Raw genomic sequence first — 25477 nt, 5'->3', positions numbered from 1 at the left:
ACAGCTGCATATTACTAATTAAACCCATCCCAATATCATTAACATACAAACTGAACAACAATGGTCCCAACATGGACCCCTGTGGTAACACCACTAGTGACCTTCCTCTTTTTGGGATACTGCACCCCATATACAACTTTCTGATACCTATCTGACAGCCAGTCACTGATCCAACTCAGAAGTCTCTTATCCAGTTCCATCTATTTCAATTTATTTAACAGCTTGTTGTGTGGCAGTTTATCAAAAGCTTTTGCAAAATTCAAGTACACTGCTGTATATGCATCTCCCCTGTCCAAGGTAATACATACATAACTAAGTTAGTGAAACATGATCTCCCCATTAACAAACCCATGCTGATAACCACAGAAAATACTACTGTTATCAACCCATTTTTGTACCATAAAATCTAACCAATTTCTTCAGTATGTACACCGCAACTCCAGATATACAGATTGGACTATAATTTGAAGTTGCTGCCTTATCAGAACCTTTATGCAGTAGAACAATTTTACCCTTTTTCCATTCCCTTAAGATTCAAGGTGATATGTTATCAAATCATATCGCGTTATTGACATCAAGGATATTTATTTCCTCAAATAAATAACCTTGATGTCAATAAGCAGCAGTTACCATTCTACCACTTTCATCCATTACCGTATTTTCCGGTGTATAAGACGCACTTTTTTACTTTAAAAATTCATCTTAAAAATGGGGTGCGTCTTATATAATGAAGGTAAAGATTGTTTCCTCTTTTCAAAGTCATACGCACTCCCTTTTATGTTCCAAGATCTTTGTAGGCAGTTAATGGTGCAATCAAATTGATGCGTGACCTTCACGTTACGTCTAGCGCATCATTGGCTAAGAACGGGGAGTCCCTATTCAAGTTTCATAATATCTTATCCGAATAATCAGTTACCGAGGTTTATCAGTATTGAGTTGACATGTTGAGATATTTTGTGTTCAGTTTGATATTTCCCTGTAGATTTTAGTGATGGAAAAAAACAGGCGACATTCATATTCTTCAAGTTATAAATTGAAGGTTGTAAAATATGCGGAAGAACATGGGAATAGGGAAGCTGAAAGACTCCGCCTACAGAAAAAATGATTAGAACTTGGTGTGGTCAGAAGGAGATTTTGTACAATTTGCGTAATGAAAAGCGCACGGAACATGGAAAAATTGCGAAGTGGCCAGAACTAGAGACTGAAGTTTCGAAATGGGTGCAAGAAAATCGGCAAAATGGCATTGCCATTTTAACAAAAATGATTCATACACATGCAGTCAAAGTAGCCAGTGAGCATAACATTGAAGATTTTAAAGGTGGTGCGTCATGGTGTTACCGTTTTATGAAACGCAGTGGACTTTGTATGTGTACAAAAACAAAAATTAGCCAAAAGAATATGAAGACAAAATTATTTCTTTTCATAAATATGTGATTCAACATCGAAAAAATTACAATTTTGAAATGGTTTAAAGTTTAGGTTTTTTCCAGAAAATTGTATTAAATTTCTTGGGTGCATCTTATACACCGGAAAGTACGGTAACTTCATCTTACCATGATCATTCTTTCTTCTTGTCCTAGACTTTCTAATAAACTCTCTAGGGTTTTTCTTTGCTGATTTGCCAATTTTTGCTCATACTCTACTTTAGTTTTCCTTACTAACTGAGTCACTCTACTGACTTGTTCTTTATACTCTTCATGTGACAGATTATTACCATTATTCATCTTTTACTTCCTCCAAAGTACTTTCTTTTTCCAGATTTCATGCTTAAGCTCCACGTTCATCCATTTTATACCTACCTTATTCAGCCATTTGGCCTTTGGAATACATTCACACATTGATGATATTTCTTTGTCAGTTCCCATGCAGCATTTATTTCCTACTGCTCAACCCCTTGTTCCATGTTATAGCTCCAAGCTGTTTCCTAAGCTTGTTATTATCACCAGCCTTATAATTCCACATATATCCTTTCCTCAAAAGAATCTGCATATGACTAGCCACAACACTGGTGATTACTTCATGATTACTTTCAGCAATTGGAGGTGTTAAATTGTGAATGAAGATATTTGAGAATTATAATACTTCATTCACATTTAACATAATTTGCCATAACTTAAGCAACACTTGTAAATATTATATGATGTTAATCACTTGCTTATAAATTATTATTCATATAATTACTTTGAGTTTGTTTATTATTGTCTAAATATTTAATCCAGAATATGTATCAGTACTGAAAGGATTCTGCATTAAAATATCATTCAATTTATTTTATTTATTCCTGTATAAATATTATAAGAAGCTGTGCATATATATTATAAGAATTTGTATTTATCATATTTAAATGTATTTTATGTGAACTACAGATTATTACCTTATTTGTTATTTCTGAAAGAGAATGTATATATGTAGAATTCTGCTGATATGATTTTATGTAATTCTTCTGACTGAATTTAATTGGCTAATAAAGGAGAAACAGAGTTGTTTTTAGTTAGCGTGTGCTTAGAACGATGGCTATGATATGGAGAGAAACCTGTAGATGTAAGCTGAACTGGCTAGAACCGGATTTTGGCGGGAAGAATAAATGCAGTTAATTGGAAATCGAAAGAAACCAGAAAGAGAAAGCTTAGGGACAGCGAAGAGACCGGGTGTGTATAACGAACGGCGAGCTGAGATATGCGGAAAAATCGACAAGGAAAGGACCGGGAATAAAAAGGCATTTAAAACTACCTCTATGGAATGTTAAGATAGATTCCTAATGATTAGAGGAAGAATACTGCAGAGCTGAAGTCAATACATAATGGAAGATAAGGAATTAGTACATGATGTAAATCTAATGTGTCAAGACTTGCAAAGCTCTGTGTTTAATATTTCAGTTAACATAGTGAAGATTTCTTTGAATTGTGTTTCCTCACGGTAATAAGTTAACAGGAATTTTGAAAATGTGCCTAAGTGAATTCAATGTGCAGAAGTTGTAACCCGGTAAGACTTACCCTTTTTACATCCAGTGTGAAGCAAATGAAAGTTAGTTCTGCATAATATTTCTAAACCCTAACTGTGGCGTTTAACTATAAATAGTCGAAAGAATGAAGCACTAAAGTGTTTCCCCCTTGAATTGATAACTGCCTTGTAATTCAATTAAGTGTTTATAGAGTAGAAGTGAATTAGAAAAGCCAACTATAAGAATATTTATTGTGAATTCTGGAACTTTGAACTGCGAGATCTATTTTTTTGTAAATCGACAGAATATAGAGAACTGAGAGTTGAATGTTTGATACCTAATGCACTATATCTATTCTGAGCACTAGAACTAAATCGAAGTGTAGATGATATGAATTGTCTCACAGAATAGAGACAAGTTGTGATAGAAATACTTATCTCTTGAATAATAAGATCTATGACTTTTGGCTTTAATCTTAAAACCTAACTGAATAGTTACCTGTATCTCAGAGATATCTTGGATTTGTTCAATTGCATTATCTTGTTTAGAAAGTTATACTTAGATGTACAAGTTATATAACCCTGCATTAAATGTTTTGTTTTATTGAATTCAATATGACGTTTGCCTGATTTTCTTTCACACCGCTCACAAAAATTTATCGGACCTTGCAGAAGCCTTAAAAGATGTTAATAACCTTGGCCTATAGAAAAGTGAGATTGCAAACGTTAGTTGATGATTGATTCCTCTACAATATATAGACTAATCTGAATATAAGGTGGTGCAGGATAATATAAATTTCTTTATATTCGGATCAGTATCAATCAACATCTGACAAATAAAAACGAAATATTAAGAAATAAGAATAAGTTCAACTAACCAACATAAATGGACAAGTCAGCAAGATAGGACGACACAACAGAGGAAAGTGTGAAACCCCTTTCACAATTACATCCTCCGATGTAATGATCAGATCTAGAACTCTCGATCCTCATGTGCCCTCCTTTCAGTGCTGCCTGAGATATTTGTCTCTCGAGAACTGGAGAAATTCATTTTCCTTATTCCCAAATGCTATATCTTCATTCCAATCTATACCACCATAATTAAAATCACCATAATAATTACACTTTGTTCACTAATCCAAGTTGTTTATACATTTCTTTATCACCACCCTTCACATTCCCGGCCTATAACAACATCCAAACAAACGTGTTCCTCTCAGCCTCCACATTACACCACACTTCCTCATAACCATTGCCATTATTTCTCCCTTTCATGTCTACCTTATGTGGACTTAATTTCCCTGCTATCATCAGCAGCACCCCCCCCCCACCTTCTTGCCCTTACTATCATTGCAAAAAATACAGTATCCTTCGATTTCTATTTCCATTACGATATCATCTTCATTCAAGTATGTTTCCCTTATTCCAATGATTTTGGGGCGAATAAACTCAATCACTGAAACCATTTCATCCTCCTTATTTCTGATACTTCTGGCATTTGTAAACAAACATAGCAGTTCATTTTTAGGTCTATATCCTATACAAGCCATGTGTCAGCTGTGATTTCCCAACTACACTTGCCCAATCACCTCACCCACATTACAATATACTCCATCTTCATACACACATTCACTGCCTCTTTCAACATCCAGTCTCTCTATGCCATGTTTCCCTGTCCACCCGAGCTCTCCCCACCCCTTCTCCTGTTTCTCTTGCATTCCTGCTCTCTTTTCATCTCTCACTAATGTTTCCACTGCCAAGCAGTTCTGGCTCGTCAGTACCACACTCCTGACTTTTCCCTTAATCTCTTTCTTCTGATCTCTTGCATGCATCACACACTGTAGTTTCATCCAGCAACACTTTCTCCAAAGCCATTTAAATGCAACCCATCAATGCCTGTATAACTTCATTCTTCTCTCAAACACATGCCATACATCTACAAACTTCACTCCCTTTTCCTCACACAGCTCTGCTAGCATACTATTCATGATGTTGGCTGTCCGTCCCAACTCATCACCATATCCTGGCACACACTGATAACCTTTCCTACTACACTGTTATGTTTCACTCTTTTCAATAGTCTCCCGATATTCGTCCTCATATCCTTCTTATATCATTCATCCCTACAATTATGAGTAACTCTCTTGCTCGTTTCTTCCTCATGCCCAACGTAAATTATCCTACTCATTCTCTTACCTGCATAGCAAACCTTATGGATTCTCTAAGTGACTAGCCCTCTAATTATGGAGTCTCCATATACTGCTATCCTGGAATCACTCATATCTTTTTTCTTTCACTCTGTTCTCTTGCACACTTTCATTAGTTTCCACTAGACATCTATCATCACTCCACATATTGCTCATTTCATTTTTCATTTTCATTAACTATTTCATTAAATCTTGCATTCTGACAATTTCACTTTCTTGAATTTTTATGTAATTTAATTTCTATTTCCTAAATTCTGTTATTATTTTATCCATAAAATAATAACAGAATTTAAGACACAAATTAAATGAAATAAAAATTCAAAAAGAAATTGTAAATTTGGTTGGATATCCAACATGAGTTGCATCCTAGGCATGATCTCGAAACAGTCCTACACACAAAGTTGCTGAACAATGACATAATTATTAACCCCATCCACAACACAGGTATCTCTTCTTCCTGTGTAAAAACGTATTCACTTAAAAAGTATATTAAATGACCACATTGTATAAAATTCAGACCATGATTAGCTTTGATATTACTTCACTGGTTCCTAAGGTACTATTAACCCAGATCTTTAATTTAATTTCCTAAAAGTCACATCCCCCCATATATGTAAATTATTTAAAGTCACAGTACAAGGTGGTTATCTCACGTGAAAAATATTTTGTACATACAATTAAATGGGACAGCTATGGGTTCACCCTCCCCTATGGCTAATTTCTACATAGAACACTTAGAGAACCAAGCACTCAATGGCTCAAATTAATGGTTTGGTTGTATTTGTAAAGACATTTGCTATTTGGTCACATGGGACAGACACATTAGATACATATTTTGTGCATTTAAAGAGCCAATATCCTAAAATACACTTCACAATGGAAAAAAGAACCAAATAACTGTCTGTATCCTTTCCAGATACATTAGGCACATGCCTTCCAAATGGTTCATTATCCTTTTCATTTACAGAAAGTCTACACATATTGGAAGAAATATGCACAAATAATCACACCATCATCCAATACAACAGTACTAGAAACACTAACACACTGACCCATCTCTTCTAATGTTACTGCACAGAACAGAATAATGATTTCAGTAAAGCCATAGCTATCATCTATATTAAAGGTTTATAAGAAAAATCTAAATTTTCAAAAGCACAACATCAGAATCACCTTTAAATCAATTCATATCTCCCCACTGCCCAATGCTCATATTCAGGATCATATCCCACCCCCTAGTTTATCCTCATAATCAACATTGTACAGTCCTGATATTATTTTTGTTATCTGTCTCCGTACACTCCTATCTTTGCTATACTTTTTTTAGCCAAGTCAATGGCTATAATCCTCAAAAAATAGAGAAAATGCTAAATAAATGAAGTGCCCTGTAGTTGTGACCTAACTTACTATGGGCAAACTGGAAGATCTGCTGACATCTACCTCAGTGAACAACAGAAATACATTTGGCACTATCATTATGGCAAGTCAGGACTAGCAGACATTGCCTTGATTATGTGAAAGAAAAAAAAAAGTGCTACACAAAAGTCATTACATTCCCCAAACCTCAACAAGCATGACTGATTTACCACACGTCTAGGACACAATCAATCAAGATCAAATTAATACTTGTTAACCTAACTTCTCTCTCTGTATCTAATAACATATGACATCAATTAGGATTTAATTTTTTATGTTATCTGTTACAATGATAAACTGTTTCCTAATTGTTGTCATTTGTGCACTGTGACAAACTGTTTTGTACTCTGAAAAGCTGGTAGAAAACCAGAAAATATCCAAAACTAAGTAAATAAATATATTATCGCTGGCCTGGTAGGTCGAGTGGTTAGCGTATCTGCTCTCCAGCCAAAAGGCTGGGGTTCGAATCCCACCATGGGCATGGATGTTTGTGATTACCTGTGAAAATACTAGTTGTGTGGTGGGGAGTAGATGCCATCGGTGTAGATGATATGGTTCGCTGTAGTTGCTGGAGAGAGAGTTGTAGAGTAGGTGCCCTCCCTTGATGAGTCTTTGGACTCCCTGGAGGTGTCACATAATAATAATAATTATTTATTTTCTTATTAGTGCATCATGTTGTCAATGAAGCTTTGATAAAAGAACTCAATAAGAAACTTGAACATTTCTAAAGAAGTGAATCACAATGAATAACATGCACCTTTTTAAAAAAGATATGAGAAGAAGAGAAATGATAAAATTCTTAAAAAAATAAAATAAAATAACAGAACAGAATATTGGTTTCAGTAAAGTCATAGCTATCATCTATATTAAAGGTTTATAAGAAAAATCTAAATTTTCAAAATCACAACATCAGAATCACCTTTAAATCACTTCGTATCTCCTCATTGCCCAATGGCAATGAGGAGATATTCAGGTTCATATCCCCCGCCCCCAAAAGTCTATCCTCATAATCAACATTGTACAGTCCTGACATAATTTTTTTTTCTGTCTCTGCACACTATTCAAGGTTACTTCATTCCCTTTAAATCCCAGTGACCAGATCTGAGCACAGAAATCCAGAGTTGGTCTGATCAAAGCTTTATACGATGGAATGAGCACACTTTTATCTCTCATTGTCAATGTTCTCCTCAACATTGCAACGATTCTCTGAGAAGTCTTCACAACCTTTGCAATATGACCTCAGACTTTAAATCTCTATCCACAATCACACAAAGATACCTTGTTTTCACCACTTCTTCAAGAATAATTCCATCAAGTGAGTATGCAGCATCTCATCTGCAGATCCCAAATTTTAAAACCTTACATTTACTTGCATTAAACTGACATCACTATACCTTTGCCCATCCTTCCAGCTTATTGAAGAGCCAAAGCATCAGCAATATTACTAATAACCCTCCCACGCTTCACATAATCTACAAACAACTAAACAATATCACTGACATAAAGATCGAACAGCAATGGTCCTAGGACTGAACCTGTGTAACTCCACTTGTAACCTTCCTACTCCCTGATACTGCTCCCCATATACAATTCTCTGATATCTACCAGAGAGCCAATCACTAATCTGCTATCCACACCCATATGATGCAACTTAAAAATCACTTGTCATGTCAAATGCCTCGGGGGGGGGGCACCCTTGTGCAAAATTTTTTTCAGTGCCCCCATAAAATAAGTTCCCATGAAAAATTTTTGCAAAAAATTTTACTTTGTTAAAAGTACAAAACAGTTTATATGCATACATAAAAATAAATTTTATTTAACAGTAGTAGAACATTGTAATGACTGAAATTCATTGATATGCTTTTAACTATATAACAATTAGCATAAATGTAATTTTACATATTTATCTGTCTTGCTTTAGCCGCCACAAAATTTTTAATAATATCTTTAATGTCTAACGAATCCATAATATTATTTTCAATTGATATAACTGATAGATTCGTTAGATGCTCTCCAGACATTGTTGACTGCAAATAATTTTTTTATTGGTTTCAGTTTTGAAAAAATCGTTACAACCGTATTCGTTAGTAAGTTGGGAATTTTGACTATCAAATATTTTGCAATAATAACAGAAAACCGAATTTCGAGATTCTGAATAAACTTAATAACTTCATAAAAGTTTTTCTTCATTTGCTAAAGTTCGATAATAGTATGAATTGGAAAACATGCGGCCAGATTCATCTTTGGGAAATTCTTTATTAACTACTTGATGCAGGCAATGCTCAACTAAACAATCTCTAACTTTGGTAGTTATATGATTCGGCCAAGTACCTGGATAATTAACATTAAAATTTAAAGTAAAATTTGAAGTTTCGTGTTTCACTGAATCGGAATCCAATATTTCTTCTGCTGCAACTTCTGTAGATAGTTCAGTGAGGCCAGTTTCATTTATGCATGTAACATTTGTTTCCTCATAGTTATCTTGTGTCCTCTCTTTTTCTGTAGTAGAGCCACACGGAGTATTTGCTTCGTCAGAACTTTCTGTTCTTCGTTTTTTTATGTGGTCTTGAAGTTAAAAATTTATTCAGTGATCCAGCCAATTTATGTTCCAGTTGTACTCGTTGCAATTGTCTTTCCCTGTTTTGTGCACCAGATAACTTCTTTGGATTTTTTCCCCCCGACATCTAGGGGTTAAAGCACTTGGTTAGACTTTAAAATAAGAAGAGCATTAAAAGTTGTCCACCAAAATAAATAATAATAATAATTTCTGCAATTTTCCCTTAAACTTATTTTTTAACCCCTTAACCAACTATTATTTTTAAGGTGATTGGCCCAAAACTGACTATTTTTTTTTATTATAGAATTTCATTTTTCAGATGTTTTGAATAATAAATATGCTTACATTTTAGGTTTTTTTTGAAAATTAACATGTAGAGATATTAGCCACTGATTGATTTCTCAGTGATATTTATTTAATATTTTTTACATTCTGGTAATTGTTTAATAATTAAGAAATTTCTATAACATTAAAATTATTTATTAAAGAAATTAGTAAAAGGATCCCAACCCCAATGTCTTCCAACCAGAACAAGAACAAATATATATATAAATCTCTTATTGAAAATTATTTATTTTCTAGACATCTGCCCAACATAACATAAAAATCTTTTGTTTTCAAAATAAGATACTAAAATGAAACAATTTAACTGATTTTCAAACTTAGCAAAAATATAATAGATGCGGGAAGTACTTGCAAGAGTTGCCTCAGTCTTGCACTACGTGCAGGTGCAAACTTGACATACTTTCTGTTTGCTTACTTGTGAAAAAGGATTAAAACCTAGCTTATAAAATTGCTTGGTATCGTTAATATATAATAGATGTACTTAATTTACGTGAATAATAATCCAAATTCAGAAAAAATTTACTAAACAACGATAAATATATCTTATAAAACAAAAGGCAACTGCACAGTAACACTGTTACTGTAATGCACAAAATGAAATGATGCAAAAATACACCAAAAAAGTATCAAGAAAGGGCCAATTGGAGTGTAAACAAACAGATCATCTAAAGAGATTTGCAGCTCATAAATAACCTATGTCTATTAATTTAATTCGAGCCGCATCAACCTGACATGCCCATAGTCTACCTCACATATATATGGGATTTTTAGATATGGTCCCTCAGCTGATTCATATGTTTATAATTTATAAACTATTATCTTTAAAATTTTATTTGTCTATCAAAAATCCAAAAATAAGTACATAATTAAAATCAAAGTCAAAACTTGTCCAAAGTCACTTAAACACAGAATACACAATACACTCAATATGTTTCACATTCAAAATTGAAATAACGCTGTAAATAATGTAAGAAGTGCATATTTGGATAGACGCTATTTTGTCTATCCAAATTCGAAGTGGAATTTAAGAAAACGAACATCGTAACATACACGTATGTTTCAGACTAAATATTTTTGGATAGATCAGTGTTTCTGAAACTTCAGATATCTGTGTTGTGTTATGATCCACTGAGTCGTTTCCGACTCCTGGCGACTCCATGAACATACACTCTCCATTTCGATCTGTCCCTGACCATATCTTTCAGAACCTCCAAGCGCACTCCAGTTGCTTCTTTAACTTCATCCACCCATCTAATTCTTTGTCTTCCTCTTCTCCTGCTTCCATCAACTTTAGTAAGCATCATCATCTTCTCCAGACCGTCATTTGCTCGCATAATATGTCCGAAGTATGACAATTTTTGCTTGATGATCATAGCTTCAAGGGAGCAATCTGGTTTTATTCTGTCTATCACTGATTTATTGGTTTGCTTTGCAGTCCATAGTATTCTTAGTAAGCATCTCCAAACCCATAATTCAAATGCATCTATCTTTCTTCTACTTATTCTCAGGGTCCAACTTTCACATCATACATACAGCATCACAGGGAATACCACTGCTTTCACGATTCTGATTTTTGTTGTGAGGCTAACATCTTAATATTTAAAGATCTTGCTTAAATTTGTCATTGCTTTTTTTCCGAGTAATAATCTTCTTCTAACTTCTTCGGTACAATAACCATCTTTATCAATTCGAGATCCTAGGAACACAAAATTGTTAACTGCTTCCATTTTCTCCCCATCTACTTCAAAATCATTAAGTTCACATGTTGCCATAACTTTTGTCTTTTTGAGGTTAAGTTAGACAACATGTGAACTTAATGATTTTGAAGAAGAAAGTTAAAAAAAAGAGAAAGAAGTTAAAGAAGACAGTGCTAAATTCCATATTTAGCACTTTCTTCTTTAACTTTCATAATAAGTTCCTTCAAATCTTCTTTGCATTCTGCTAGCAAGGTGGTATGATCTGCATACCTCAAATTATTAATATTTTTTCCACCAATTTTAATTCCAACTGAAGACTCCTCCATATCCGTGTACCCCTTCTTTAATTTTCATTATTACCAAGTACCTTTTCAAAATACCCTTATCAAAATAATAAATAAATAAAAATATATTTCATTGTAAATGTCTGTTTTATTTGAATTTAGATGTACATTTAAACAAAAAAAAAAAAAGATTTATTTTGAATAGACCAAAATTTATAAAGATACTACACATTTTTACTTAATATAAATAATTTATCATTGATGAGAGGAGTGAAATTGCTTATTTCTATATCTGCTATATTGTTCTCTTTTGTGTGTTTTATAAATCCAGTCTTTAACCAATGATCCATACTTAACAATTTGAAAGCTAAAAATTACCGTATTTACTCCACTATAACTTGCACTTTTTTCCCAAAATTAAAGCTAAAAAATCGTGCTGCGAGATATATGCAGGGGTTTTCGGAAACTAAAGTTTTTAGAAAAAAAAAAAAACTGAAAATGGGTATGACTTACCAAGAAGCTTCTATTCTCCATCACTTCTTCTGTCCTCAAGAGCGGTTTCCTTGTGTGCAATCAAAGTTATCTACCCAAATACTGTAGTGTCATCTTCTTTCCCATTATATCAAGCAAAAATTACCAGTAATTTAAGACGTGAGATACGTAAAGAACAATCCATGACAAATTACTAATGAGAAGTGAAAGATGTGCATGATTGTAGGAAGGTAGAGAAAAAGCAACTATTAAGAAGTGCATATGATTGGTGCAGTATTAACAAAAAGATCACACGACCCAAACAAAACAAGCTGACAATTGAATTGAATTGCTAATTCTCTTAAACCAACATCCATAATATCTGAAACGCATTCACTATATATTTCTTAGTTTTAACTCATTCGTTCATGATAGGGAGGGGTCAAGCAAAACCATATGTTGCACCTGCAACATGTGGTTTGCTATTGAAAAGAATAACATGTACGAAAGTTTTAAAGCAAATAAAAGTTGAGCAGCTCTCATATGTGAACAGTAGACTAAAATACACAAAGATTACTGAAGAATAAATAAAAGAGTTTGAGAACAGGAATCCAAACCTTGGAGATTCAGTGGCAAGCCTTGAAAAAAGCCCTGATTGATTCAGCTAGAGAGGCATGTGGTGAAGTTGTCTGCAAAGATAGAAAAATTAGAACTACATGGTGGACACAGGAAGTTAAAGAGGCAGTGAAGGAAAAGAAGAAAGCATATCAAAAGTTCCTGGCAAATAAGTCAGCTTGTGCTCTTGGAGAATACAGAGACAAATGCAAGAATGCTAAACACTGTGTAAAACTAGCTAAACAAAAGTTATGGGAGGACTTTGGCAAGAATATAGAAAATAAATATCAAGAAAGTGGCAAAATATTCTGGAGGTTGTTGAAGAAGCTTAGGAATGGAGGAAAGAGTGCTGTAAAAGGAGTGAGAGATGATAAAGGTGACATGAAAGCAGGAGAAAAAGATATCCTTGAGTATGGAGTAATTACTTTGAAAAACTGCTAAATGAAACAAGCAGTGATGACAGTACAGTGGTAAAAAACACTGACCAGGCATACAGTCAGATACATATCCATACTTGAAGTAGAAAAAGCCATCAAAGGCTGGAAATGTGGAAAGGCAGCAAGAGTAAATGATATTCGACCAGAAATGCTGAAGTATGGTTCTAAAAGAGTCTTACAGTGGCTGCACTGCATAGTTCAGAAAGCCTGGACAGAGGGACGAATTCCCGATGAATGGAGTAGAACTCTCACAGTACCCATATATAAAAAGGGAAATAAAACTGAATGCGAGAATCACAGAGGTATTTCCCTACTAGGTGTTCCTGGCAAGATCTATGCAAATATACTTGAGAAACGGTTGAGAAGAATTGTGGAAGAAAAGCTTGGTGAAGAACAAGCTGGATTCAGGTCAAATAGAGGCTGTCAGGGTCAGATCTTCACTTTACGACAAATAGTCAAGAAAGCATGGGAATATAACAAAGCTCTATATTTAAATTTTGTCAATTTGGAAAAGGCATATGACAAGGTGCCAAGAAAGAAGCTATTCAATATGCTACAGTTATATGGTGTCAATGAGGCATTATATCAAGCAATACTTTGTCTTTATTTGAGTTGTAAGTCAGCAGTTAGAATTGAAGGAAGTACAGGAAGATGGTTTAATGTTAAATTTGGTGTGAGACAAGGACGTACATTATCCCCTCTGTTCTTCATTATATATATGGATCACATTATGAAGGAAAGTGGTATTAAACATGATATCAAAATTGGAGATGTTAATATCAGCTCTTTGCTTTATGCGGATGATGTTATGCTTCTAAATAAATCCGCTACAAGTCTGCAAGATTCTCTGACTAAATTGAATAACTGTTGTAATAGATATGGTATGAAGGTCAGCAATAAAAAGACAAAGACAATGAAAATAGGCAGAATCAATGAAAATGTCAACTGTGTTGTGAATGGAGAACCTGTGAAACAAGTAAAATATTTCAGCTACTTAGGCATGGTTTTTAGTGAAGATGGTAAATTAAATATAGAAATAGACAACAGAATCAGCAAAGCTGGTATGGTGGGCAGTCAATTGAATAAATTCATATGGAATAAGAGAGAAATTAGTTGGAATACTAAATTAGCTGTATACAAGACAGTGTTCAAACCAGTTTTAACTTATGGATCTGAGAGCTGGGTCAGAAGTAAAACACTTGACCAAAGACTAGAGACCGCACATATGAGAGTCCTGAGAAAGATTATAGGCGTGAACAGATGGCATCAATGGCAATATCATATTAAAAACGAGGATATTAGGAAAGAACTTGACATTGTTAGCATCCAGGAATGCATTAGCAGAGCTAATCTCGAGTGGTATGGTCACTTAAACAGAATGGGCGAAGAAAGATTAGCGAAACAAGTGTTCTCTGCCCGGTTGGCAGCGAAATGACCCAGAGGAAGACCAAGATATAGGTGGATTGATACGTACAAAGTGCCTTAGACGACAGAAATGTAAGATCTGATAATGTTGGAGTCTTGACAAGTAACAGACTGATTTGGAGGAAAATTGTAGATAGGAAGTTAGTAATGATGTAATTTTTTTCATGTAGTACTATCATATCCTGTACACTCCTTGAGGGTTACATGGCAGGAATTTGATGATGATGATGATAATTCAGGAATAAGAAAATTTATATATATTTTTTATTATTTCCCGTGGTGAAATGGTGCCCCTATCTTCAAGCGCCCTTGTGCAGCGCACAATCTGCACAACCGCATGATGCGGCCCTAGGGGGGGGGGGTAGTATATGCGCCTTACTTTCATCTACTGCTCTTGTTACTCTATTGTAACATGTAACGAGATTACTCAAACAAGAGGATCCTTTAACAAATCCATGATGGCCTGCATCAATAATATTACCCTCATCTGCCCAATTCTATATATGTTTTCTTACCAATTTCTCCAAAATCTTAACTACAGAAGAAATACACACAGGCCTACAGTTTGATAAATCTATTCTACCAATCACCCTTATGCAATGGTACTATCTTACACTCCTCCACTATCTAGGAATCTTTCCCACACAAGACTTGCATTAAACAGCCAAGTTAATGCCACTGTCAGTTCCACAGCATATTCCTTTAAAACATATGATGGAATTCCCTTTAGTTACTGACATTTAACGTACTCAGTATTCAGAACACATCCACTTCACCACTCAATATCCTTCTAGGAATAAAGCCTGGATGGAATAAAGTGATCATTAAATAGCTCAACTAAGCTGCTTTGGTCACCTGATTCTTATCTCCATCTCATAAGATAATCCGTCCACTATCATTTTTCCTCCAACTCACCACATAGTGAAAAAACTCCTTGAGATTTTTTTTGGAATGCAGTGCCAGTCTCCTCTCATATTCTAATTTTTCTCTCCTTACAATACTAGTCACTTTCCTAGCCCAAGCATTATATTCCTCATGCAACTTTTCTCCATCTCTCCCTTTATGTACTTTCCATAATCCCTTTATCCTCTGCAATTCCTCTTTTATTCCTTTTGTCATCCATTTGACTCCAGATTACTTTATCTTCTTCACTCGAGATATACAATCTGACACTGCTGTCAACAATTTTTTTCTTAAGTATCTCCCATGCACTAGTGACTTCTTCCTTTAAATTCTTAAATCCATTACACTGCTGCAAACTGGTTTCTAAGCCTATGATAATCACCTGCCTTATAATTACACATAACTTCCTTCTGTTTTGATACCTCCTGATGCTCATTCATCCTCCAATTAAGTACTACATGGTCACACTAATCATGGGGAGCAAGCATTCTATTTCAGTCACAACCAAATCCAGAACTATCGATCCTTGTGTTCCCTCCACTACATGCTGCCTAAGACAGTTGTCCTTCAAGATATTCAAAAATTCAGTTCTCTTATTACTGCATGCTGTCTCCTCTGCCCAGTTTATATTGCTATAGTAGAAGCACCCCATAATGATCACTCGTTGCACTTGCCAAACTAATTTGCATTAACATTTCCTGCTCATCACACTGTATATTCCCATGAGATTCTCTACTCTGAGAGTGCACAATTCATCTCTTATTGTGAGTAACACTCCACTACCTTTACTTTCCCTATTCTGTCAAAATATGCTATACCCTTCAATTTCTATTCCTGTTACCATCCTCCTCGGTTAACCAAGTTTCACTGATACCAACAGCCTTTGGAGAGACTGAGTCAATCAATGTCACAGACTAATTCCCTTTATTCCTAATGTTTCTAGCATTTGTATACAGAAAAACCAGTGTGTTGCCAGCCTTCTTATAGCCATTATTACTCCCTCATACTCCATCTGGCTCTGTAATATAGTGTATACCCTCCTCATTTCTCAAGCCACTATTCCCACATGAGGCCATCCCTGCAACATTCCACCTGTGCAATTCTAGTTTCCCAGTCCTGATATATTCACTTGAACAGAAAACAATAATCTTTCCAATACCTGTGCCCTTCTGCATTCAAATACAGTCCATCTCTTACATACAGCTTCCTTCTGTCCTCAAACGTACTTCACACATCCACATATTCCACATGCCTTTTCATACTCATTCATCACCACCGCTCTTCTCCTCCACTCTGCATTATCATACAGAGGCAACACACTTACTATATTTCCTCAGACACATTTCTGCTGCACTATGTCTAACATCAACTTCAAATCACATGCTACCTCTTAGGTCATTCATCCCATTACTATCATCTCTTTCACACTTTCATCTTTCTTCATTACCATTAGCACACACTCTATCATTCCCCCAGGCAAGCACTCTACACTGCACACCCCAAATAACTGAATTCATGACACTTCAAACAGTTTCAATCATCTTTTTCTCAATGGCATTGCTGACTCTTATGGCTTGCAATGTGTCTTTTTTCTCTCTCACTCCCTCCTCCCTCTCACTTCTATTCCTTGCTTCTACACTCTCATCTTTCTGCAATTTTCACTGTTCCACTGTCTCTCCCATTCTCTTGCCTTCCTCATTCTCTCTCTCTCTTGATCTGATGCTGTTTGCTTATACCTACTCTCATTTCTCTCACACTAGCCAATTACTCAATTCTCCCAAGATCTTCCTTCAGCCTCCTCAACTCAGTCTTCATTCCTTTCATCTCCTTCATCAGTAGTTCTCTCCATATATTCTGCTTTCAATTGCCATTCACACACGCACACGCAATCATGGCCATTAGACAAACCATCTCCATCCACTAAACTACCCAAAACTAAGCTAAGCTAAATCTATATGTAGGTCCGTAACGTTCTCTCCATCCTCCACACTACTGGCAACCACAAACTGAAAATCATCTATTTCTGAAGCACTATCTCTGTCCCTGCGAAATCCCAAGATTGAGATACTAATGTCTTCCAATACCTCCCAATGTCTGCACTTCATGTACACATTCCTATCTCACACCTACTTTCCCTTAAACAAAGAGATGATACATACTGCATACAGGGCAAGCTACAAAATCAACTAGGTGGCGAATAATGTATTCTTTAAATGCAGGGGGGCTAGAGGTCTTACTGAAATTGGCAGCTGCCATGTTGAATATAATCACTGCACTTGGAGACAATACTGAGATCATAAACTCCTAACTAAATACTAAGTAAATACCACACAATTATACAAAAAAAAATCATTGATTCGAATAGCACAAACTTAAATACAGGAGTTATCATGAGATAAACACAATAATATCTTTCCTTACTACTAATACTTATCTTTTTTTAACAGCTTGCATCACTTGTTACATCCACCATTGTGCACTAGCAGTGAGTGTAATTATTTTTATTGAATACAACAAACAAAATAAGATAATATTACAAACTTAACTCGAAAAATATTGCTTTCTTTCCCATCTTCCTTTTTTTTTCTTTTTAAATATGAAACCCCCCCTAAGCCCATTCTGGAAGTTTTTTCAAGCCACATGAAGAATAATGTCTCACACTAAGTAAAGAAATTTACCTACCATCTATATTCACAAACATTATGATTGCGAATTTATATATTATTTTATGTAATTTGAATTTATAATTTATATTATAACCTACTGGTTGGAGAGTGGATACAACATTCACTTTGTTAACCTCAGATACTGTATGTGATGCATATATACCTCACAAGAAATTATATTATTTTCATTCATGTTTTATCCTAGCTTAGGGAAAAAAGTTTCTTCAGGACTTGACTTGGCTTGGCTTCGTATACATGAAAAGTATGTGTGACTTTATGACTAGTAATCTTTTTTATCCTTTATATAATAATAAACAATTTTTTTAAGGAAGTGTACTGCATCTTTTATTAATGGTAGCCAATTCTCATGCTGGTTCTGACTATTATTAAGTGGAAAGATAAATTTATGAAGCTATTGTGGGTTAAATAAAGGGCAAGTTATTTATTTTTTCTTATATAAAGTATAATAAACTACCCCTTCTAGTATACTTCCTACAAATAGAACCTACTGAAATAAGTATTTTGTTTCCAGTATATGAAAATAATGATTTATATAATAGAGTAGTATGTTTAGATGCAAGAAATGAATCTGGAAGTAATCTTTTGTTCAAAGTTTCAAAATGTTTTGACATAATCCACATTAGATCACATATCAGCAAACGAACAAAAATGGAGAGTGAAGCTTGCTTTGTAAATCAGTTTTCCAATTTCCAATGCACTTTCAGTGTCAATTTTTGTGAACATCATCCTACTATGACAGAGTTTCAGTATCCTTTTATACAAATCTAAGATAGAATGATGAGCATATATTCTGTAAAGCCTCCAACTTCTCTAAATCAAAATATGCAACACATACACATGCACTCCCCTATCTTTATTCAGTGAATTATTACTTCCAAATAGTTAATTACAAAATATTATAAAATGGCTTGCTTGGCAGAATAAGCCAGCATTCTGCATTATTGTACAAATTAAAGGTAGTGAACTTTGAATTATAGCAATTCCCATTTTATGACCAATCGGTAATTGTGATTACAATTCATGTTTCTTACCTAAATATTTTTTTATTGCTTACTTACATGTGTTTCTTCATCCATAAGATAGGCACCATGACCTTTATTAACTGCTTCTGTATACTCCTCATGTGCTTTTTTCTTCTCCTTTACTTTACCAATAATATGTTTTCCATTCACATATGCATTAAATCCACACACTACACTCCCGGTTTCAAGTGGAAAAATATATCTGGCTTCAAATGGTTCTTCTGCATCATTCTTATATACCTGAAGTATACTAACCTGAAACATAACAATGGGCACAGACTTTAAGAATTCAATAAAATAGTGATTTATAAACTATCTTTGTTTAACAAATTTAACAGTGAAATTGTCCTCCCCTGCTAATCGATTCACTGGCATTTAGAGGTCCACAATATGGAAATGTAAACCAAGTTTAAAAAGCAATAAACATACAACAAACTTTTGTATATAAAAATTTTCTAAGATGTATGGAGAATAAAATTAGATAACTATTATCATAGTTTATTCCAGTAAGGGTAGAGAAATATATATTGAAATATGCATATAACAATTCATGGAGATTTATATTATACTTCATGAGAAATTGTATTCTAGTTTTTAATCCTTATCCAAGTGTAAGCAAACAAGATTTTTATGTGAAGTATATTCGTGACAGGTCTATTTGCATATGGAGGATCTTAACCTTGCACCAATTGCATCAGAATCCTATAATGCAGACAGACTTCACTCTGGACATAAATACTGATATGCAGAATCACTATCCAGAATAGTTTCAACCATTATTGAAGCCCCTTAAAGGGAGCAAGAATGGTAAGGTTGAATCAATGCAGAAGTCACATATTTTTCATATAAAAGTAGTAAAATAATGCAATTCAAATACTCTGGATCAAAGAAAGTTGTCTGAAATTTTTTCACTTGGTTATGAAGTATGTTATATCTGAAAAGAAAATTATATTCCTGTTTTTAATCCTTTTTAATCTAAGTGTACTGATTCAACCTTAATATTTTCCTGGGTCTGGCTTTCACAAAGACCTCGATAAAGGCATCCAAAGCTGGTCTGAGTAGTGACCTTTTCACAATGCACAGTAATATGTACAAATCAAATGATGTGTACTCTGCATTAAGGGATACTAAAGCAAGTACGCTTGTCATGAAGATATTTCACATACAAACTTTGTTTGCATACATTGGGTAAATTAAAAACAATAATATAATTTCTTGTCAAATATAATATACTTTACAACTCGTGCTTGTGAAAAATTTTCCTACACCTCATGAAGATAAAGTCTATTAAAATGAAGATGAGTCAAGATGCTGTGTTAAGTGCCCAAATGGTAAATGTCAGATGGTTCACAAGTCTCATCTTCCAAAAGAATTTCATTTATGTATTCGCAGAACTGTTTTCTTGGACATCCTTTGGGTCTATTAGCAATTTAATTTTGAACATAGGTGAGGGATGCATGTTTAAGTTGGTGTACCAACAGCCTCAGCTGATTTTTTTATTTTATATATTTTATTTTTAAAATACTAGAGGTCTTCCCTGTCTTTCTTCAAGAAAGACAGTAGTAGGAATGAAATCTTCCCATGTATATCCTAATATCAATCAAAAGGCATGCTGTCCTAATGCTATTAATAATAATAATTGCAGTGAATAGCATAAATAGTGAATATTCCATGCCTAAGAATTAATTATATATGGCTTGATTGGTAGTATTATACACACTTCATGAATTGTGGGATGTAGTGATGAGTTTTGATTTCCAGAGTTAGGATTTTATGCAAGTGACAAGCTTTGTACTTTCTTATTAGTATGTTAATCAGTGTATCTAAGTAAGAACCAAGGTACTGAAAATCTTTTAATTCTCCAATCCATGTTGCAACTTTACTTCCAACTAAGGTTATAGCATAACATGAGGTATCAATAAACAGTTGGAGATAAGCTAGTAATTAATCATCATCATCAAATTTCTGCCATGTATCCTCAAGGGGTGTACAGGATATTATAGTACTACATGAAAAAAATTGCATCATAACTAACTTCCTATCTACAATTTTCCTCCAAATCAGTCTGTTACTTGTCAAGACTCCAACATTATCAGATCTTATATTTCTATCGTCTAAGGCACTTTGTACCGTATCAATCCACCTATATCTTCCTCTGGGTCGTTTTGCTGCCAACTGGGCAGAGAACACTTGTTTTGCTAATCTTTCTTCACCCATTCTGTTTAAGTGACCATACCACTTGAGATTAGCTCTGCTAACACATTCCTGGATGGTGACAATGTCAAGTTCTTTCCTAATATCCTCGTTTTTAATATGATATTGCCATTGATGTCATCTGTTCATGCCTCTAATCTTTCTCAGGACTCTCAATATCTGCGGTCTCTAGTCTTTGGTCAAGTGTTTTACTTCTGACCCAGCTGTCAGATCCATAAGTTAAAACTGGTTTGAACACTTTCTTGTATACAGCTAATTTAGTGTTCCGACTAATTTCTCTCTTATTCCATATGAATTTATTCAATTGACTTCCCACCATACCAGCTTTGCTGATTCTGTTGTCTATTTCTATATTTAATTTGCCATCTTCACTAAAATTCGTGCCTAAGTAGCTGAAATAGTTTACTTGTTCCATTCACAACACAGTTGACATTTTCAATGATTCTGCCTATTTTCATTGTCTTTGTCTTTTTATCGCTGACCTTCATACCATATCTATTACAACAGTTATTCAATTTAGTCAGAGAATCTTGCAGACTTGTAGCGGATTTATTTAGAAGTATAACATCATCCGCATAAAGCAAAGAGCTGATATTAACATCTCCAATTTTGATATCATGTTTAATACCACTTTCCTTCATAATATGATCCATATAGATAATGAATAACAGAGGGGATAATTACATCCTTGTCTCACACCAGATTTAACATTAAACCATCATCTTCCTGTACTTCTATCAATTCTAACTGCTGACTTACAACTCAAATAAAGACGAAGTATTGCTTGATATAATGCCTCATTGACACCATATAACTGTAGCGTATTGAATAGCTTCTTTCTTGGCACCTTGTCATATGCCTTTTCCAAATCGACAAAACTTAAATATAGATCTTTGTTATATTCCCATGCTTTCTCGACTATTTGTCGTAAAGTGAAGATCTGATCCTGACAGCCTCTATTTGGCCTGAATCCAGCTTGTTCTTCACCAAGCTTTTCTTCCACAATTCTTCTCAACCGTTTCTCAAGTATATTTGCATAGATCTTGCCAGGAACACTCAGTAGGGAAATACCTCTGTAATTCTCAAATTCAGTTTTATTTCCCTTTTTATATATGGGTACTATGAGAGCTCTACTCCATTCATCGGGAATTCGTCCCTCTGTCCAGGCTTTCTGAACTATGCAGTGCAGCCACTGTAAGACTCTTTTAGCACCATACTTCAGCATTTCTGGTCGAATATCATTTACTCCTGCTGCCTTTCCACATTTCCAGCCTTTGATGGCTTTTTCTACTTCAAGTATGGATATGTATTCCTGACTGCATGCCTGGTCAGTGTTTTTTACCACTGTGCTGTCATCACTGCTTATTTCATTTAGCAGTTTTTCAAAGTAATTACTCTATACTTCAAGGATATCTTTTTCTCCTGCTTTCATGTCACCTTTATCATCTCTAATTCCTTTTACAGCAGCACTCTTTCCTCCGTTCCTAAGCTTCTTCAACAACCTCCAGAATATTTTGCCACTTTCTTGATATTTATTTTCTATATTTTTGCCAAAGTCCTCCCATGACTTTTGTTTAGCTAGTTTTACACAGTGTTTAGCATTCTTGCATTTGTCTCTGTATTCTCTAAGAGCAAAAGTTGACTTATTTCCCAGGAACTTTTGATATGCCTTCTTCTTTTCCTTCACTGCCTCTTTAACTTCCTGTGTCCACCACGGAGTTCTAATTTTTCTATCTTTGCAGACAATTTCACCTCGTGCCTCTCTAGCTGAATCAATCAGGGCTTTTTTCAAGGCTTACCACTGAATCTCCAAGGTTTGATTCCTGTTCTCAAACTCTTTTATTTATTCTTCAATAATCTTTGTGTATTTTAGTCTACAGTTCACATCTGAGAGCTACTCAACTTTTATTCGCTTCAAAACTTTCTTACATGTTATTCTTTTCAATATGAAATTCAAATTTATCCTGCTCAAGAATAAATAGTGATCACTTCCAATTTCAAATCCTCTGTACACTCTGGTGTCCTGCACCAGGGAGAAAGCATTACTATCAACAATAACATAGTCAATAAGACTTTTCTTATTCCTTGCCTCTTCTCTCCATGTGAATTTGTGCACTTTTTTTTTTTATGTTGGAACATGGTGTTAGTAATAACCAGTCCATGTCCTGAGCAGAAATCCAACAGATATTTGCCATTATTATTAGCTTTGCTCTTTTCTCCAAATTTTCCCAAAATATTTTTGTATGTCTCGCAATCATTTCCTACTCTGCTATTTAGATCTCCAACAAGGACCAACTTTTCCTTTTTTCATTGTGTCAGTTGCTTTTTCTAAAGCCTCAAAAATTCTTTAACTTCTACCCTAGTAGAACCTTCTGTGGGACCATAGGCACAAATAAGTCTAATTGTCCAGTTCCCCATTCTCATATTTGCTCACATTACTCTACTTGAGACTGACTGCCATTCAAGAAGATTAGCCTTGTATTTTGTGTTGAATACTATGGTTACGCCTTCTTTTCCTTGATTATCATTGCCTGAATATAACATTATCATAGCTAATTCCTCAGCTAGCTCCATTTCTTTGTCATTCAGGCTTCTTATGTTGATAGTACCGATCTTTAACTCTGGTGATGTTGAGTTGGGGTGTGTTTTTAGATTTGTTCGAGTAGCTGACTTTTCGCTCTTTGCCCTGGTTCCCTGGCTAAAACAAGGGACCTTGTTTAACCAGGCGACGCCCCAGCCGGCATGAAATTTTGTCATGTTGTACCATAATTTTTTTTTTTTTTTTGTATTTTGGTTTAACCAATAAGAATATAATTTGGTCGGCTAAATCCCAAATTGCCAGCCTATCCTCGTGCGTTCAGTATCCAAGTAGATACCCAACAGGGTGCACCATGTGAAGGTGAGGATTGGACATTAGGTCAGAAGCCCTGGTCGGTTCTCTGCATTCCTTTAAAGGCTATGTGGAGGTCTCCTCTCAGTTATACAGCTTTGACCCTTAAGCACCCCACTAGTAATTAATATATATCTATAAAAATTAAGTTAAGCAATGTGGTGTTTACATATAAATCAAATATGTTTGTATAAATTAATTCTCTGTAAAAGGTTAAAAATGTTATGCACTTTGACTGATGCTGATAATATTTCCCACAGTGTATATGGCTTGCCTATATAGGTAAGATTTAATATCCTTCAACAATGCATTGCTACGCAGCGGCCATAATTACATCAAGATGGTTGTTGTGAACTTATCATCGGTAACCTTAACCAAAGAAGCCACGAGTGCATTAAGTCGGGGACACAATTTTGCCATTACTCCTAAAGAAGTTCCAAAAGACAAATAATGGCTTCCGTTGAACATGGAATATATGACCTGCCTCTAGCAATAGTCAATAATATTCGATTAGATGTGGCCAACATCCTAATCCATTCTAAGACTCCCAAAAATAATATCCCACATTAAGAAATCATGGCTCTAAAAGAGCTATGCAATAATAACCACATTACCATAACCAAATCAAACAAAGGAAACGCAACTGTAGTGATATATACAACAGAATATGAAAGCAAAATGCATGCACTTCTCCAAGACCAGTCAACATATGAAATTATAGATCGAGATCAAACCAACTCACAAAAGAATAAGGTGTGCAAATTATTGAACAAAGTCACTTCCTGGCCAAAAGAAATAGTCAACAAACTCAAACCCCTCCACATTAAAACACCCAGGTATATAGAGCTCCAAAAATTCACAAACAAGGTACACCTTTATGCCCTATTGCAGATAGTATAAACAGTCCCACATATAACATCCCACATAAAGAAATCATGGCTCTAAAAGAGCTACACAATAATAACCACATTACCATAACCAAATCAAACAAAGGAAACGCAACTGTAGTGATGGATACAACAGAATATGAAAGCAAAATGCATGCACTTGAGAGGGTGCTAGTGGGCCAAGCGCTACGGACGCGATTTGAAGAGCTCCTGATTCAGATAAGTTTTACTAGGAATAATTAAGTATATATGCGTAATTGTTTAAGTAAGAGTGGCTGTAAACGTTGTATGCTACCGATATTATTAGTGTGGGTTTTTTTTTTTCTTGCCTAAACTAAATACGAAATCGTTATTATTAGACCTAGTAACCTGGAGAGAAAAAAAAAAGGCAGCGGCATTGTCATTCCATGATTTTAATTTAGATTTCAGTCGTTTCGTTAAGTGTGGGGTCTGTTATATGTATTCCTTCGATTACATAAA

At 34.8% G+C, this 25477-nt stretch overlaps 1 protein-coding gene across 7 annotated transcripts in view; it reads right to left on the bottom strand.

Annotated features, from left to right (window-relative positions):
• The window catches only part of LOC150094297 (protein mono-ADP-ribosyltransferase PARP4-like), an 879331-nt gene that overhangs the window by 488787 nt on the left and 365067 nt on the right, over window positions 1–25477 (bottom strand). For all 7 annotated transcript variants that reach the window (XM_090411811.1, XM_090411815.1, XM_090411816.1 and 4 more), the window contains exon 14: window positions 19043–19261. In XM_090411811.1, coding sequence (XP_090267937.1) covers window positions 19043–19261 — 219 coding nt within the window. The remainder of the gene's footprint in view (window positions 1–19042; window positions 19262–25477) is intronic.

This window comes from Typopeltis vanoorti, chromosome 22, assembly GCF_054136105.1.
Source record: "Typopeltis vanoorti isolate ZY-2024b chromosome 22, IOZ_Tvanoo_1.0, whole genome shotgun sequence".
NCBI classification, from domain to species: Eukaryota; Metazoa; Arthropoda; class Arachnida; order Uropygi; family Thelyphonidae; genus Typopeltis; species Typopeltis vanoorti.
The sequence above is the reverse complement of the archived record's forward strand: the minus strand, read 5'-3'. Positions and strand labels throughout refer to the sequence as shown.